This window comes from Stenella coeruleoalba, assembly GCF_951394435.1.
Source record: "Stenella coeruleoalba genome assembly, chromosome: 17".
Lineage (NCBI taxonomy): Eukaryota > Metazoa > Chordata > Mammalia > Artiodactyla > Delphinidae > Stenella > Stenella coeruleoalba.
In genome coordinates this window covers 46,465,600-46,482,612 of record NC_137163.1, presented here as the reverse complement: position 1 = coordinate 46,482,612, position 17,013 = coordinate 46,465,600, and the positions used below count along the sequence as shown (strand labels likewise).

The 17,013-nt window shown below is 41.1% G+C and overlaps 1 protein-coding gene across 2 annotated transcripts in view; it reads right to left on the bottom strand.

The window, feature by feature from the left end:
• Positions 1-8,551: 8,551 nt before the first annotated feature.
• The window catches only part of LOC307176228 (UDP-N-acetylglucosamine--peptide N-acetylglucosaminyltransferase 110 kDa subunit-like), a 33,416-nt gene continuing 24,954 nt past the window's right edge, over positions 8,552-17,013 (bottom strand). The window contains exon 2 of one of the 2 annotated variants that reach the window (XM_079902144.1): positions 8,552-13,247. In XM_079902144.1, the coding sequence (XP_079758270.1) occupies positions 10,098-13,247 (3,150 nt within the window). In that variant the 3' untranslated portion in view covers positions 8,552-10,097. The remainder of the gene's footprint in view (positions 13,248-17,013) is intronic. The other variant, XM_079902145.1, reaches the window with a different exon arrangement.

Here is a 17,013-nt window from a genome sequence, read left to right as displayed (position 1 = left end):
GTCACAGCCTTGAGGGCGCTGGAAGTCTATTATCCTATCCCACATTAAGTAGTTTGGTGAACTTCAAACGTCCGTTCATCTGCAACCAAGCTGGCAAACTTTAACTGATATCTCAAGCAGGTAAAAAATAAATTAAAAGAAATCCTTACACTGATGTTCCTTGATTCACACTGTTAAATGGTTCATTAACATGTAATTCTGGCTAAGAATTACATTTGAGACTCCTTGCTCAGATTTTGGTTAACAGTACAAATCTTTCAGAAATTCAAGTTCTTATTAATCAATAATTTGTCAGCTAGGCTACATTCAGGCATCAGCTGCAACTACAGAATAGGTGCACTGCCTCAGTGCTTTGGAAAGACATAATCTAGAACACTACTAGCAGACAAAATATCTGTTACTAGACAGCACAGGTGCAGTACAGCAAGACAAAAACATATATTCACGTGTGCCGCGGACCAGCCGGAGAAAGAGGATTTCACCGCCCAGGGTCAGAAGGGAAGGGGTAAGGAACTGAAGTGGCACCGACGAATGGGGTCAGAAGGACCAAGACAACTGATGGTTGCAAGGCAAATTTTATTGCTCTACAGTTGCAGATTATCTAGACTAGAAAAAGGAAGGTTGCCAGATGGTGGTTTACATTATCTACAGACTGTCTCGGCTCAAGGTTAACTTCCCTGGGAGAAAACCCATAAACCCAGAAGCATCAAAAATAACCTGCATGTGCAGGGGGAAGACAGCTTTGCTTGTCTCATTTTACATTCTTTCTGATCTCTGGGCCCTGGTGATTTATCTCCCATGGAATGGAACAAGGAGGGGAACAAGTAGGGACAGTCCCTTCGAGCAGTGGCGGCATGCCTAGCATGTCCTTACCTGCTCTCAAGGCTGACTGCTTCCCACAGGTCCCCCTTTTTTATTTTTTAACTTTTGCTGCAAAATAATTCCATGAAGTTTAGTGCCGAGAGTAGTGTACTGTTGCATGAGGATACGAAACAGACATGAGAAGATTATTATCAATAATAGGCAAATTATGGCCAGGGTAATAAATCCTGACAACCTTCCAGTAATCCAAGACTGAGGGTTTAACCACTTTAAATGATCCAGTAAAGTTTGAATTACATCTTCTGGCGAAACATCATCAAGATGTGTATTTTGTATACCCTGAATTTCAGCATTTAATTTCTTAAGATCAAGACTAATATTATTATCTGACCAAACACTCAGCAGATGCATTTTTACTTTTTCCCATTCCCAAATAGTCACTGTACTTTTAAGGAGTAACACACATCCATGTATACTTTGCATGACAAGCTAAACGCATCCTCAATTTTAATGCTTCTATCTGATCTCCAATCCCCAAAATTGCGTTTTTAAATTCATCTAACTTGTTATTAATCTGTAAATCTATGTGACTTTGTAAAGATAAAGCAAGACTGGTATGTTGAGATAACTGATTAGCAAAGTGAGCATGATGAATACTCTGTGAAAGAGCAAGACCGGCAGTAGCCACAGTAGCAGACAGAGCAGCCGAGGCAAGTAAACTTACTATTAGCCACCCAAGAAAGCGTCTCCTTCTCTGCAAGGCTTTAGAGAGTTCCACCCATACCTGTACTCCAGTATCTTCATACCAAGGTTCTCTCAGATGTACAGGCACCATAACATACATGGGTTGCTTTAGTATAAGCACAGATTGCGTTCCTGCAGAAGGGAACATACAACTGCTAAAAATACAATTAACACAGCTAATATTATATCCTCCTTTGGAAGAATTACCAATGTTAATAGAACCAAACAAAAGTGTATATGGAGGAGCAACACAAGTTATAACAGGTGTATTGGAATAAGTTAGAGCTAGTTTCCATATATCCCAGTTCTTTTGAAATGTGATAAACCTATCTATGATGGGAAAAGAAGAGATAAGAATTGACAGCTTGGTATAATCTATAGTACACCATATTTGGTTATTATTCCAAGATGCATTGCAACGTTCAAAATTGGATCCAGGAAAGTTAACGGTCATAAAAGGAGGAAATTGATTTTTTGATTTTCTGTTAAGCATAGTAACCTTATGTCCAGCTATAAGTATCCCTTGTCCTCCAAGTAAACGCTTCATACAGAAATAATTTCCTGAATCTTCACCTGTAACCTTGGCTATAGTAATAGCGGAATCCCTAAGTGGTGAGGCATATGAGATTTGACCTCTAATATTAATAGCTTGCCCATTTTATACCAAATGATGGTATCCTTAAGATCCTCTCGTCGGCTGGTAGCCGGGCATGTAAGAGTAATGTTGGTTCCTGTAAAACGAAGGATGCCTGGAGAGCCTGACAAACTAATTGATTGATCCGTTCCCTCATAAACATCTGTATGCTCATAACTAATAGCCTTTACACATCCAGTTTCCAGATTCAATGGGCTAAGACAGACAGGATGGGTACTAAACCAGTTAGTATAATTTACAGACATATTGATTTGTTTTATATTCCCAATAAGAGGCCCATAAACACTTATCATTGTAAAATACAGGAAACTCTGCTTCAGACCAAGATATGGGTTGTAATAGTGGAGGATCAGGTACATAGGCCCAGTAAGTTGCTGCATTAACAGAGGGAACACATGAAATGGTTGCCAACATAGCCAAAAATAAAGTTACAGGTGTAACAGGATTATTCTGTTGTTTCACTGACTCTTGAGCTCGTGAAACCAGTTGTTTAATTTGTCCCCAAGTTGGAACATCACTCCTTTGAGTCGTCCTGGCAAGTGGTCTCCTCTTCTTCTTCTTTTTCTCAATCAACACTGTCAAATTTTCGGGAGAGGTGCAGAGCTTCTTCATCTTCTGAACTAGGTGAGCTGTGGCAAGCCATCTATTTGCTTGACTAAACACTCAGGAAGCCAGCGAGGTCCAGGCGCTGATCTGGGAAAGATACACGCGTGACCACGTCCCCAAATCAACACAGGATCAGGACCACGCCAAGTGCTGGTTAACGGATCGTTCCAGAGGACCTCCGGAGATTGAGAGGCCAATCTTGGCTCAGCCACCAACCTTCCCCCTGCAGAGCAGCCAAATTTGTCAACAGTGAGAACATTTAAAATAAACAGAGCATGATTTATAAGGTTATGTGGCGTTGTTCTATACAATTCCCCCCTGTTTATTTTTTCAATAGTTAGCTTTAAAGATCTATTTGCACGTTCTATAATACCTTGTCCTTGAGGGGTATATGGAATGCCTGTAATATGGGTAATTTTGTAATGAATTACAAAATGTTGCAAAAGCAGCGGGCCCATTATCTGTTTTAATAATTTTGGGAAGGTTCATGAAAGCAAAACAGTGTAATAAATGAGTGGTAACATGTTTAGTAGCTTCTCCGGTCTGTGCTGTAGCACAGAGGAAACCAGAATAAGTGTCGATAGTGACATGAACAAACTGTAATTTCCCAAAAGACGGGATATGAGTAACATCCATTTGCCATAAATGTCTAGGTAATAATCCACGAGGATTAACAACATAATGTGGAACAGGAAGGTGAGGTAAGCATTGTGGGCATTGCTTAACAATTTGTGGGGCGGCTTCACCAGTAAGGGAAAATTGTGTGTGTAATGTAGCCGCTGACTGACGGTGTAAAGCGTGCAACTGCTGTGCTGCTTGTGAAGCAGTTTGATCATTACTTACCATAATATGAGGGTGTCCAGGACATGGACCATGAGTATCAAGAGTATGGAGATAATGAATGCAGTATATTAGCCATTCTTGACAGCATGACGAACGGAAAGGAGGAGTACGGTAAATTGGGACATGTCCTGCTTTAGGGAAAAGAGATTGAGGAGGAGGAGTAACTTCAACTCTATTCTTGGGAGGAAAATGTACAGGATAAAGATCACGTTTAGATCGAGTTAAAACATCTGCAGTCGCATTAAGTTTAGTCAATGGACCAGGCAAGTTAGAATGAGCACGGATATACAGACCTGCAACAGGACCATCATGGGAACGAATAAGCTGTTGAAGCAAACGAAAAGAGGATGGTAATTCAGGGTCATTAGTATGTCCTATGCTCGCAGTCTCTAGAAGAAATCACAAGCTAATAAGATATTTACTATCAGAAAACAAATTAAAAGATATAGAAGGCAAATGTTTAAAAGACATAATGACAGGATACAGTTCAACACGTTGAGCTGAAGTCAAGGAAGTTTCTTTAATGAGGTTTGTTCCGTCGTCAATGATTACAGTAGCCACTCCTGAAGAAGAACCATCCGTAAAAACCAAAGGTACATGAGGAACAGGCTGTTGCCTAATTATAGAAGGAAAGATATGAGTTAAGTTTGCTGAATTGGATCAATTTATCAGCAGGGTAATGGCATTCCAAGGTACCTGAAAATCCTGCAAGAGCAAGACCCCATTCATTACTATGTTGAAAAAGCCAATTTTGTGGACTAACTGAATAAGGGATAATAATTTGAGAAGGTTCTATACTTATAGGTTGTAAGCATCTAGTTCTACCTTGCATTATTAAATTACTAATAAGTTCATAATAAGGGTTAATAACTTTAGAGGGTGTAGTTTTCATATGAATCTATTCAATAATTCCAACAGTTTGCCATAAGACGGCAGTAGGCACATGAGGAGTTGGACAAATTATTAAGAAAATTGGAAGGTGAGTATGAATTCTAGTTAATTGTGTAGAACTGATAGATCTATTGACTATTTGTAAAGCTTGAAATCCTTCTGGAGTCATAGAGCGTGAAGAAGAAGGATCTGAGTCACCTTTAAGAATATCAAACAAAGGCTGTAATTGAGCAGTAGTAAGTTTTAAGGAAGGCCTTAGCCAATTAATATCGCCAAGTAATTTTTGAAAAGCATTTAATGTTTTTAAATTATCAACTCAAATTTGCAGTTTTTGAGGCCTAATAGTAGTGTTATCAATATATTTTCCCAAATATAAAAATGGAGATTGTCTTTGAATTTTTTTTGAGGCAATGACCAAGCCAAATGATTGTAAGGACTGTTGTAAAAATTGAAAAGCAGTCTCTAATAAAGAAATATTATCAGTGGCTAAAAGTATATCATCCATATAATGTATGAGATATAACGATGGAAACCTTTTTCTCACAGGAGTCAAGGCCTGAGCCACATATTTTTGGCATAATGTAGGACTATTTGCCATGCCCTGAGGCAATACTTTCCATTGAAATCTCCTCATGGGTTCCTTAAAAATTAAGGCAGGCAAGCTAAAAGCAAAATGTTTTCTATCTTCAGGAAACAAAGGAATAGTGAAAAAACAATCTTTTAAATCTATAACTAAAAGATGATAATTGTGTGGTATGGCTGTTGGAGAGGGTAGGCCTGGTTGAAGAGCTCCCATTATTAGCATAGTTTTATTAACAGCTCTTAGATCCTGTAATAACCTATATTTTCCAGATTTTTTCTTGATAATAAAAATAGGAGTATTCCAAGGACTACTGGAAATTTCTAAATGCCCTAATTGTTCCAGTACTAATTGTTCTGCAGCTTCTCATTTCTCCTTTGTGAGGGGCCATTGGTCCACCCATACAGGGTCATCAGTCAGCCAAATAATTGGATCAGCAGTGAGTGGAGGAGAATCCAAGGCCCCTAAGAAAAACCCAAACCTTGTCTATCATATTTTATTTTCACATCAATAGGATAGACAGTTCCTTGTTGATTTGTTCCCAGCCCTTTTGTGGGAAGAAATCCTTGATCCAACATCATATTAGAGACTTGAGAGTTTGGACTATAAAGTAATACTCCCATTTCTTTTAATATATCTCGGCCCCAGAGGTTTAAAGGCAGCCCAGGCAAAACATAAGGCTGGAAATATCCTGAATGGCCCTCACTATCTTGCCATAAAAAAAACTGACTACTTTGCACAGGAGAAGAACTTTGTCCTATTCCGTGAAGTTCTGTAATAGTAGGACTAATGGGCTAACGTTTAGGCCAGTGTATCTGCGTCATAACAGAGACATCAGCTCCAGTGTCTAACAAACCTGAAAAAACCTTTCCATTAATGGTTCATTTCATTTCTGGACGTTCTTTCCCTATCTTCTGAATCCAGTAGGCAGCATTAGACGATCCAAAAGCCTTTGTTTCTCTCTTTTGATGTTGTAAACTTTGTCCATGAGGTACAAAGGGCAAAAGTAGCAATTGTGCAATTTGATCACCAGGAGAAATAGTTATTATATTTTTAATAGTTTGTGCCATGACTTTTATTTCTCCTTCGTAGTCAGAAACCATGACTCCTGGCATAACAGTTAAACCTTTCATGGTGACACTACTTCTTCCCAATAATAGTCCCATCAAACCCTTGGGTAAAGGTCCACAGATGCCTGCAGAGAGGGCCTGAGGACCCATTTCAGGAGTTAATACATATCGGGCGGAGGTACTGAGCTCCAGTCCTGCGCTTCCTGGTGTTGCTCTGGAGAGCGAGCATATTGTATGTTTTTGTTTTTGGTTAATGTCTGATTGATAATTTGAGGAGGATACACAGACATTACCCTTATTATTTGTTGGGGCCGGGGAAGGCCCCGGGAGGAGTTTCCCGACAGTGGTGGCCCATCCTTGTGGGCCACTGAGCAACAATCTGTGCCCAATGTTTTCCCCTATTCCATTTAGGGCATAAACCAGGGATTTTCTGACCATCTGGAGGTTTCTGAGTAGGGAAGGAAGGACTAGGGTTAGAATTAAAAGATCTACATTCTCTAGCAAAATGACCTGCCTTTCCGCATTTAAAACAAGTCTTTGTTTTCTTTTGATTGTTTTTAAACCCCACTTTAGTTAATGCTGCAGCCACAGCAGCACCCTGTATATAAGTAGGCCCAATGTCTGCACAAAGGTGAATATAATCCTCCAATGTTCCCCGTTTTCTCCAGGGTCGAATCGCAGCCTGACACGCATTACTAGCATTTTCAAAAGCAAGTTGCTTAACTACAATCATACCAGTGAGTCCGTCCACAATGAGTCTCCCCACCGCCTGTGACAACCTATCTACAAAATCAGCATATGGTTCATCAGGTCCCCGTCTAATTGTTGAAAGATCCTCAGTTTTGTGTGTAGAAGGTCATTTCCTCCAGGCTTGTAATGCCAAATGATTTATTTGAGGATAAGCAACAAAGGGATAAGTTAATTGATCTTGTAAAGAAAGATATTGTCCTTCCCCAATCAGCATACGATAATCAACTGGAATATTATGGGCAGCATTCTTTTCTGCTTGTTCAGCAGCCCGTTCATAAAAATCAAACTTCCATATTAAATAATCTCCACCATTTAAACAAGCTCGTGCAATAGACTTCCAATCAGCGGGGGGAAGAGCTTCTCCTGTCAACCATAGCAGTAGTAAAAGGAGCAGTGGGCCCATATTGAGCACAGGCAGATTTTCAATCTTTCAAAACTTTCAAAGGGAGAGTCTGATGCCCCCTAGTAGCCTGTTGAGGATTATTAGGATCAGGTCTTTCTATGACGGGACAACAGAAAATAGGATCTTCTCCTCGTTTTATTGCTCCTTGTACAGCGCGCTGCAAGGGACTGAGCATTTTTACAGATGTGGATTTTTGAGGAAGACAGTCCTTATTAACCTGCAGCTTTTTCACTGACTTATCTATCACAGCCATTAGAAAATCATCCTCAGGATATTTCTCTCTTTTATGTTTACAAGCCTCATCTGTTAAGTCAAAATGTTCCTCTTCATCTAAAATATTTAAATTAATTAGCTCTTTCGGTTTAGGAAGTGGCGACACAGTAGTTGATAATACAGTCTCTCCTTCTGTCAGAGGCTTATGTTTTTCTGACTTTACATTCAAATCAACACTATCATGAGAAGAATCTAAACATATTTTTTATCAGGTTCCACAAACTATATGTAACAACAGGAGTATGAGTAGGCCCTCGAGACTTGTAATAATTTTTTAATCTTCTCCAACTTTCTGCCAGATTTCTATGTCAACAGAGCCGCCATCAGGAAACCAGGGAGATACACCATGGATATGCTGTAAAAATTCAGTCAACTGTGAGGTAGAAACTTTATTACCCCGAGCTTTAAGCATCGAAAGTAAAACCTGAGCAAATAATTCATACATCTTTGAGCCCTTTTGCCCCATCTTATTTTACTTCTGACTATTGCCTTATGCCTCTATTAGTTCCACTTTTACTGGTGGCCACACATATTTTGCATAAGGGTTCTCTTACCTGCACTTTCTTTTTCTTTTAATTGCCTTCACGCTTCAGGTCCCTGTTCGAGTGCCACTTGCCGCGGACCAGCCGGAGAAAGAGGATCTCACCGCCCAGAGTCAGAAGGGAAGGGGTAAGGAACTGAAGTAGCACCGACGGATGGGGTCAGAAGGACCAAGACAACTGATGGTTGCAAGGCAAATTTTATTATGCTACAGTTGCAGATTATCTAGACTAGAAATCGGAAGGTTGCCAGATGGTGGTTTACATTATCTACAGACTGTCTCGGCTCAAGGTTAACTTCCCTGGGAGGAAACCCATAAACCCAGAAGCATCAAAAATAACCTGCATGTGCAGGGGGGAGACAGCTTTGCTTGTCTCATTTTACATTCTTTCTGACCTCTGGGCCCTGGTGATTTATCTCCCATGGAATGGAACAAGGAGGGGAACAAGTAGGGACAGTCCCTTCGAGCAGCGGCCGCATGCCTGGCATGTCCTTACCTGCCCTCAAGGCTGACTGCTTCCCACACGTATGTTGCCTTGTTTAAGCCTCAAGCCCTCGATCCTTTGTTGAAATACAATAATTTCATTCCTATGGTTTTCAATACCAAAAACTCAACCTCCAGGAGGGCTAAAGTCTAATTTGTACTCCAAACCAAGTAGCAGTGCAGTTCGCTACTACTGAGACTGAATCCATAAAGACTTCAAGACCACGTCCAGAAGACAAGTTATTATATATAATACCCTAGAAGGTCTGAAACATAATTATCATATACATAGCTGGTCCTTCAGAGCTTTTTACCTATAACATGTTTTTTGATGAAAGCTATTTAATGTACTGGAGATAACTGTGACTTACTGATCAAATATTTGAATACTTATACTTACCTGGGATTTCATTTCTGCTGAAAGAAAAAGGAAGAACAGGACTCACTAAAAAAAACAAACAATCATTAGAAATGAAAGTAAAAATCTTAACACACACTATCACTTTTGGAAGCAGCATAGAGGGGCAGCCAACGGTAAAACACTGGTGAAATAGGTCAAAACTCTAGGCCAAAAATCCATTATTATTATCATCAGTGACAGTACCACAACTGTGCCCTTCAGAATTAATAATCGCTCCTAAGAATCTTCATTTGGCACCAGACGATGCGGTTAAGAGAAACACTCTGGGAGGTTTTGAATCAGACTTGGTTTTTTGTTAGCCAAGTTACAGGAGAATTTTTAAAGTGGGGGGAAGGGAAGAAGGAAACGGACCAGGAAAAGAATTGAAGCCATCATCTATAAACCAACAAAGCACTGATAGTTCCAAACATTATGTCAGACACTAAAATGACTGCTATAGGCTCAAGTGGTTTATAAAACCTATAAAAAGACTACACCAGCAAAGTCCCCATTTATCTGTAGAGTTCAGAAACTAAAACAAGGAATATTTTAGCTTAAAAGCTTATCTCAAGAGAATCATACACACTTCACATGAATACAAATACCCGAAACCAAACATTTTTAAAAGCTCCAATACCCAAAATATAAAGAAAAATATTAATTCAGAAGACTCAATCAATCCATGATAATCACAAAACGGCTGGGCAATCTCTATCTCCCTTCCACACTAACCATCCATCCCATGGAAGACCAAGGGAGGTCAGACCTTCCAGACTTACCTTCCAGACCTTCCAGACACCTGGCTGCTGCAAAATTCTATGGAGACTCCTTGTGCAACAGCAGTTTCCCATCTCTTGTGTCTCTCCCTATCGTGATCATGATCATGCAGGAAGCAAGTCTGGCTGTGCTATTTCTTATCATTGACTGTCACCCATCTGCAGCATGGTATTGTACAGATAAGGAAAAAGTAGTTCCCTTTCCCCCAGAAGGTTGAGGCTCAGGTACAGGGTAATTCTCCTGTGCACACAGTCATTATTTAGGCCGACTCAGTGACTTCAACAGGCTTAATCATGTGATCAGGTTTGTCGCCAGCTGCGTAATGCTCCCACATCTGTAGATAGAGCCGCTCTAGGTCCATTGTGTATTGTTTGGTGTTGAACAGAGGGCTAGATGTTCTCTGCTTCCAGACTTTGCCACGAATTTTCTTCAGGTATTCTAGATCAGTTCCCAGTTTCACAGCTATGTCTTCATATTCTTGTCTATTTTGAGCAATAAGCTCAAGACAGCCTAAACAAGTGAGCTGGGAAGCTGCAACTCGGGAAGCAAGAGTCTCTCCTGGCATAGTCACCACGGGTGTCCCTGACCAAAGGACATCCATCCCTGTGGTGTGTCCATTACAGAGTAGAGTGTCCAAGCAGACATCAGCCAGCTGGCCTCTCCGAACATGTTCCTCTTTAGGAGCAACAGGTGAAAAAATGATACGCTTCTGGGGGAGGCCCATATTTTGTGCATACTGTTGAATATTAGGTTCTCCTACTGCTGGAAAACGCAACAGCCACAGTACGCTATTGGGAACACGCTTCAGAATATTTGCCCACATCTGCAAAGTAGACGGGTCAATTTTATATAACTGATTGAAGTTACAGTACACAATGGCATCTTCCGGTAACCCGTACTGAGAACGTGTGGTTACAATAATGGTACGGGGAACCTCCTCTCCAGTGGCAGCCTTAATGTTGATCTGGGTAGTTGCCAGTCCATTGCTAAGACTGAATCCATTAATTGTTATCTGAATTTGTCCTCTGTTAATCATTTCAATAACTGCCTCTGCAATAGTATTCATAGGAATGACAGGCATATTAAGAGCCGTATTACTGCTGTCTGCGTTGTCTCCTCCATCAGGACATTTCATCTTGACAATCTGCACATCTGGGAGACTATCAAGAAATGCTTTGAGGTCGATGCCATTCAGCACAATCCGATTGTCATAAATGTGCCCATTGGACTTAAAATCGATGACTGCCTTCTTCTTCAGGTGAGGGAACATATTAGCATGATCACCAATAAAGAAAGTATGGGGCATATAAGCCAGTTTCTCAGAATACTGCTCAGCAACTTCAGCAGGTGAAGTTTCCTGATCAGTGATGATATAATCCATGAAAAGCACGCCACTGGTCCCAGGGTAGCCCAGCCACATTGCCTGAATAGGAGCTGGCCTGAGAGCAAAGAGTTCATTTCGAGCACCCCTGGTATAACCATTCATATTTACAAGGATGTGTATACCATCTTGATGGATGCGATCAGCTGCTTTCCCATTGCATGGAATCTGAGAAAGATCAATGAAATGATGGGCTTCTGCCATCACCTTCGCTCGGAAGTTTGTGCCATCATCTGGGCTCAGGGCATAACAGAATACCTCAAATTTATCAGGATTGTGCATGCCTGGAATAGACTGCATAAGATGAGAAGTAGGATGATTCCCAAAGTCAGAACTCACGTATCCTACACGCAGTCGACCATCACTGAGCTTCAAGTCTTTTGGATGTTCGTACGGTGGTTTATGAAGGACACTGATCTCATCCAAGCAGAGGTTCCCATGGCTCTCAGCAATAGCCTTCCTGAAGCCATGAGAAAGAGGATAGAGCATACTATGATGAGGCTGCACAGAAGGCAACCTATTCTTCTCCAGTTGGTCAGCCACAATGCTGACCAACTTCTTCATTCGCTCATCATAGTCTGTCCAATCACAGACAATCTGCAGGCAATGAGCCAAATCACAATAAGCGTCAGGAAAATCAGGTTCAAGCTTCAGAGCAGTGCGATAAGAAGCAATTGCTTCTGGAATATTCCCTGAATACTTGTGGATGGAAGCCAGATTGCTGTGGGCATCCGCAAGTGCAGGGTTAATCTGAATGGCACGAGTATAACACTGCAAGGCTCCCTGAACATCCTGCATCTCCTTTAGAGTGTTTCCCATGTTACAGTAGGCATCAGCAAAGGTAGGACTGATTCGAACAGCCTCCTTATAATGCATCAGAGCTTCCTGCAGTTTTCCCTGCTGCTGCAATACACTTGCTAAATTTGAATGGGCAACAGCAAACTCTGGGAAGACTTCTAATGCTTTACAATACAAGCGAACTGCCTCTTCAATGTTTCCCTGGTCTCCTTTGATATTGGCTAGGTTATTCAGAGAGTCTGCATGGGTGGGACACAGCCGCAGAGCTGTATTATAACACTCTTCTGCTTCGGCAACACTGCCCTTCTCTTCCAGAGCGTTGGCTAGGTTGCAGTAAGCATCAGGGAAATGTGGTTGCAATTCAATAGCTCGCCTGTAGGTGTCTACTGCCAGATCTATCAGGCCTTGCTCATAGTATACACAAGCCAGGTTGGCATGTACCACTGCATGATTTGGGCTCAAGCTTAGGGCACAAAGGTAAGCTGCCACAGCTCTGTCAAAAATCCGTGCCTCTTTCAAGACATTTCCTAAATTGATATAAGCATCCAGAAAATTGGGGTCAAGGGTGACAGCCTTTTCAAAGTGATGAATTGCAAGCCAAATCTCCCCTTGTGCATTGAAAACACAGCCAAGATTACTCCAAGCTACTGCAAAGTTCGGTTGCATCTCCATTGCTTTCAAATAACATGCCTTGGCTCCTTCCAAGCGACCCAGGGCTTTGAGCAGGTTCCCCAGGTCACTGCGAACACAGTACAAATCAGGATTGCACTGAAGAGCAGAGACGTAAGCTTGTACTGCCCCTTCCATGTCGCCTGCTGCTACCAAAGCGGCTGCCAGGTTAATATAACCATCGATGAAATCTGGTTTGAGATGCAATGCATGCCGGTAATGCTCAATCGCTTCCTGCAACTGCCCTCTTTCCTTGTACACATTCCCCAAATTCGAATAGGCTTCTGCCAGAAGAGGGTTCTGTTTAATTGCCAGAGTACTAAAGTGGGCAGATCTGTCCAGCCTTCGACACTGGAAGTGTAGAGATGAAAGTAATAAAAGTACTCCAGTATTGTCTGGCTCTTGTCTCCACAGCTGCATGCAGTGTCTCTCAGCTGCCTCAAAATCTCCTGCCTGATACTCTCGATGTGCCAACTCAGCTAACCCTTGGAAGGAAAGCATACGTTTCGTTGGTTCTGTGCTGTCGGCCACGTTGCCCACAGAAGACGCCATCTGGAGCTTCTGGAGAGAGTGAGAAAAGGGGGTAATTGAGTCCCGCTGCCGCCACTACTGGCAAGAATATTTCTAGAGGTAGCAAGTACGAGGGCAGCAGCCGTACCACTGCTTTGACAGGCTTAAGCGGCGGCGACAGTTACAGGCACCGAACCTTAGGAACTCTGGTTGGTCGTCTAACTCTCACGCTCTTGAAATCTTAATTCTTAACCCTGCCCTCTTCCACCATTTTTCTCCTAATCAGGGAATAAAAATTACCTATACACTTGCCTTAGAAGAAATCAAAAGTCAGTAGTCCAAACACTTTTCAAAATTTTGATTTCTGCCCAGTTGGAAAGGAAATACATGATTGACTTTACTTCATCATTCATATAGTCAATGTGGAAAACATTAGGGCCGTGAATTTCAATACAGTAAGATCAGAAAATTTTAAATTGGCCTTCCCAAACCACTAATAAGTAACCGATGTTGTATATAATGCTAAAATCTTAGAGACTGAGTTTGATATTTTAAAAGTTCTGAAAGGATTAGCTAATTTCTCCTCATCATACTTCTCATGCCTCAAACCTGAGTATTACATTTTTAAAAATAAATTTATTTATCTTTATTTATTTATTTTTATTTTGGCTGCGTTGGGTCTTCAATGCTGCGTGCAGACTTTCTCTAGTTGCGGCGAGCGGGGGCTACTCTTTGTTGCGGTGCCTGGACTTCTCATCACAGCAGCTTCTATTGTTGTTCCACAACTCTATGGGTTCCTCTTTAGGTCCTATGAAGAACCCTAGAAATTAGTTCATGGAATTATAAGTTTTTGCAAAATTGTCAAAAGTGAGATATTTTAACTTCCATCAGGTAAGACCAGCGTCTCTTTCTTTGCCAATTTTCCTTCTATCATATTCCGTTATGTTGGATCATATTGGAATGGCCACAGGCTTTTTTGAAATCTGGCTAAGGAGATTTTCTTTTTTCTGTGGTACGCGGGCCTCTCACTGTTGTGGCCTCTCCCGTTGTGGAGCACAGGCTCTGGACGCACAGGCTCAGCGGCCATGGCTCACGGGCCTAGCCGCTCCACGGCACGTGGGATCTTCCCGGACCGGGACACGAACCCGTGTCCCCTGCGTCGGCAGGTGGACTCTCAACCACTGCGCCACCAGGGAAGCCCTAGGGAGATGTTTTAAGTGAGGCTATTATGTGATTTTCAGACACCGCCATATGCAATTGACTATATACTATCCCATTACAGGAATAACTTCCAGTACTCATACTGACTACTCTACTGACTTAACCTAGCACAAGACACAGAAGCATAAGGACAAAAACCACCTTACAATATAGCCATGTCTTGCACTTCACAGCTCTCAAAGCATGTGCGTTTGAAGAAGAAAAAAAGAACTGAAAAGTACAAAACCAGAAGCTATTCTGTGGAAAATTATTTCAATCATCAGGCATGTGAAAGATAAGTCAAAGATTCAGTTCTCATCAATGCTTAGTCAAAACGGAAATTTTCTTCTGTCAAGAATATACTCCAGGGGCTTCCCTGATGGCGCAGTGGTTAAGAAGCCACCTGCCAATGCAGGGGACAAGGGTTCGATCCCACGGAGCAGCTAAGCCGGTGTGCCACAACTACGGAACCTGCGCTCTAGAGCCCGTGAGCCACGACTATTGAGCCTGCAAGCCACAACTACTGAAGCCTCCGTGCCTAGCGCCCGTGCTCTGCAACAAGAGAAGCCACCGCAATGAGAAGCCTGTGCACCGCAACAAAGAGTAGCCCCCAGTCCCTGCAAGTAGAGAAAGCCTGCACACAGCAACGAAGACCCAACACAGCCAAAAATAAATGAATGAATGAATGAATGAATGAATGTACTCCATCAACAATGTGTGTAATGGAATGGTGTGAATGAGTATTTTATCAGAATCCCTGTAATGCACAAACCTATAGCAGTACTGAAATCAGTAATGCATTTATAATAGTAAATACTTATGACGAAGTAATCCATAGAGGTTTTCTCAAAGTTAACAATGAAAATTAATGTGACATTATCAATAATAAATTGTGAAGCTGAAATAAACTTTTCTAAACTATTAATAACTAGAAGCAAATTCTAATCAACCATGGTACAAGAAATCTATGTCTAAAAACTACAAAGTTTATTTCTTAAAATTTTATTTCGAAAATACATAAACTGTCATATGAGGAGGCAGTTAAAGAATATATAGCTAAAAGAGTGGGGGAAAAGCTTTATAGAGACACATCTGGCAGTAGTTCATTTTTAAATGTCATTTTTCTAGATTTTGTGACACCTATAGTATTGATATTTGAAAGCATTTAAAAAATTGTAATTTGAAGATTTGCTACTTCCAGGTAGAATAAAATATTTTGAAGCAAAACAACGTTTCCACTGAGAAAAACAAAAAAAGCCAAATAAAATAGCCAGCATTCAATCAAAAAGTTCTAGACAAACCAAGAGATAGAATCATATGGCTAAAATTCTAAGAAAAGAGCAGATAATACAAAAATATTTATATAAGATATTGTGTATCTTTATCAGGAAAAGTCTTTATCAAGAAAAGACTTTAAAATCATCAGAATTAATATTATATTTTATTTATTTGTATATTATATTTATATATAGATATTTATATATTTATATAAAGAACTTAAAGATAAAGCCCTAGTTAAGGCAGTGACAATAGCAGTAGCAGTGGGAGTGAAAAGAAATGGTTATATTCAAGCATATTTTGTCAGGAAAAGTCCAAGATCAAATGTCTGACTGCATACATGGGATGGATAGACGGAGTGGGAAAAATCAAAGTTAACTATAGAGGTTCTAGTGAAGATGGGGTTGCCGTCACCCAACCCAAGGGGCTGCGATCATCCCCAAGGTCTAGGAGACTCAAAGGGAAGGTCATGGTCAGAGGCAAAGTTAATTGGTGGGAAAATAAGACTCCCAGTCTCTCCATCTCCTTATACCAGTTTTTTTTTTTAACATCTTTATTGGGGTATAATTGCTTTACAATGGTGTGTTAGTTTCTGCTTTATAACAAAGTAAATCAGTTATACATATGTCCCCATATCTCCTCCCTCTTGCATCTCCCTCCCTCCCACCCTCCCTATCCCACCCCTCTAGGTGGTCACAAAGCACCGAGCGCATCTCCCTGTGCTATGCGGCTGCTTCCCACTAGCTATCTATTCCTTATACCAGTTTTGTTTTTCTGCTCATATACGTAGCAGCATTTCATTCAAGGGGAAAGTCATTGATCTGACTGGTCAAATTAAACAACATAGTTCACGGCACATTTACAATGGTTAGTTCCTCCACAATTTAGAAAGTCACATTCACAATTTCCCTCTTCCTACGCCGTGGAACACATTGGCCATTCCTCCAAAGTTTCCACTCCACAGAGTGGACCAGAGATGACGTGAGCCCAGAACTGAGAGCTTGGCATGAGACGGTGTCAGCCCCACGTAGAGCTCTGGCATAAGTTATAACCCATCGCAGCTCTACAGAGAGCTCTGCATGGAATCCTGGGAGTAAACTCAGCCATAATAATGTGATTCTGTTTTTCATTTGCTTTTCTTCCTTGCTTAACTTTCCCTGGCCACTCTGACAAACAAACTTTCAGGCATTCCTGGGCCACTCACTAACTTTATTCCATTTAATCTCATCCAGATTCCCAAGAAAATTACTAACTATAAGGAGGGATATTTGGAACATGGTGAGTTTTAGATGCCTGAAATATACAGGTCATTGAATCCAGTTAAGTAGCAAATTATCTG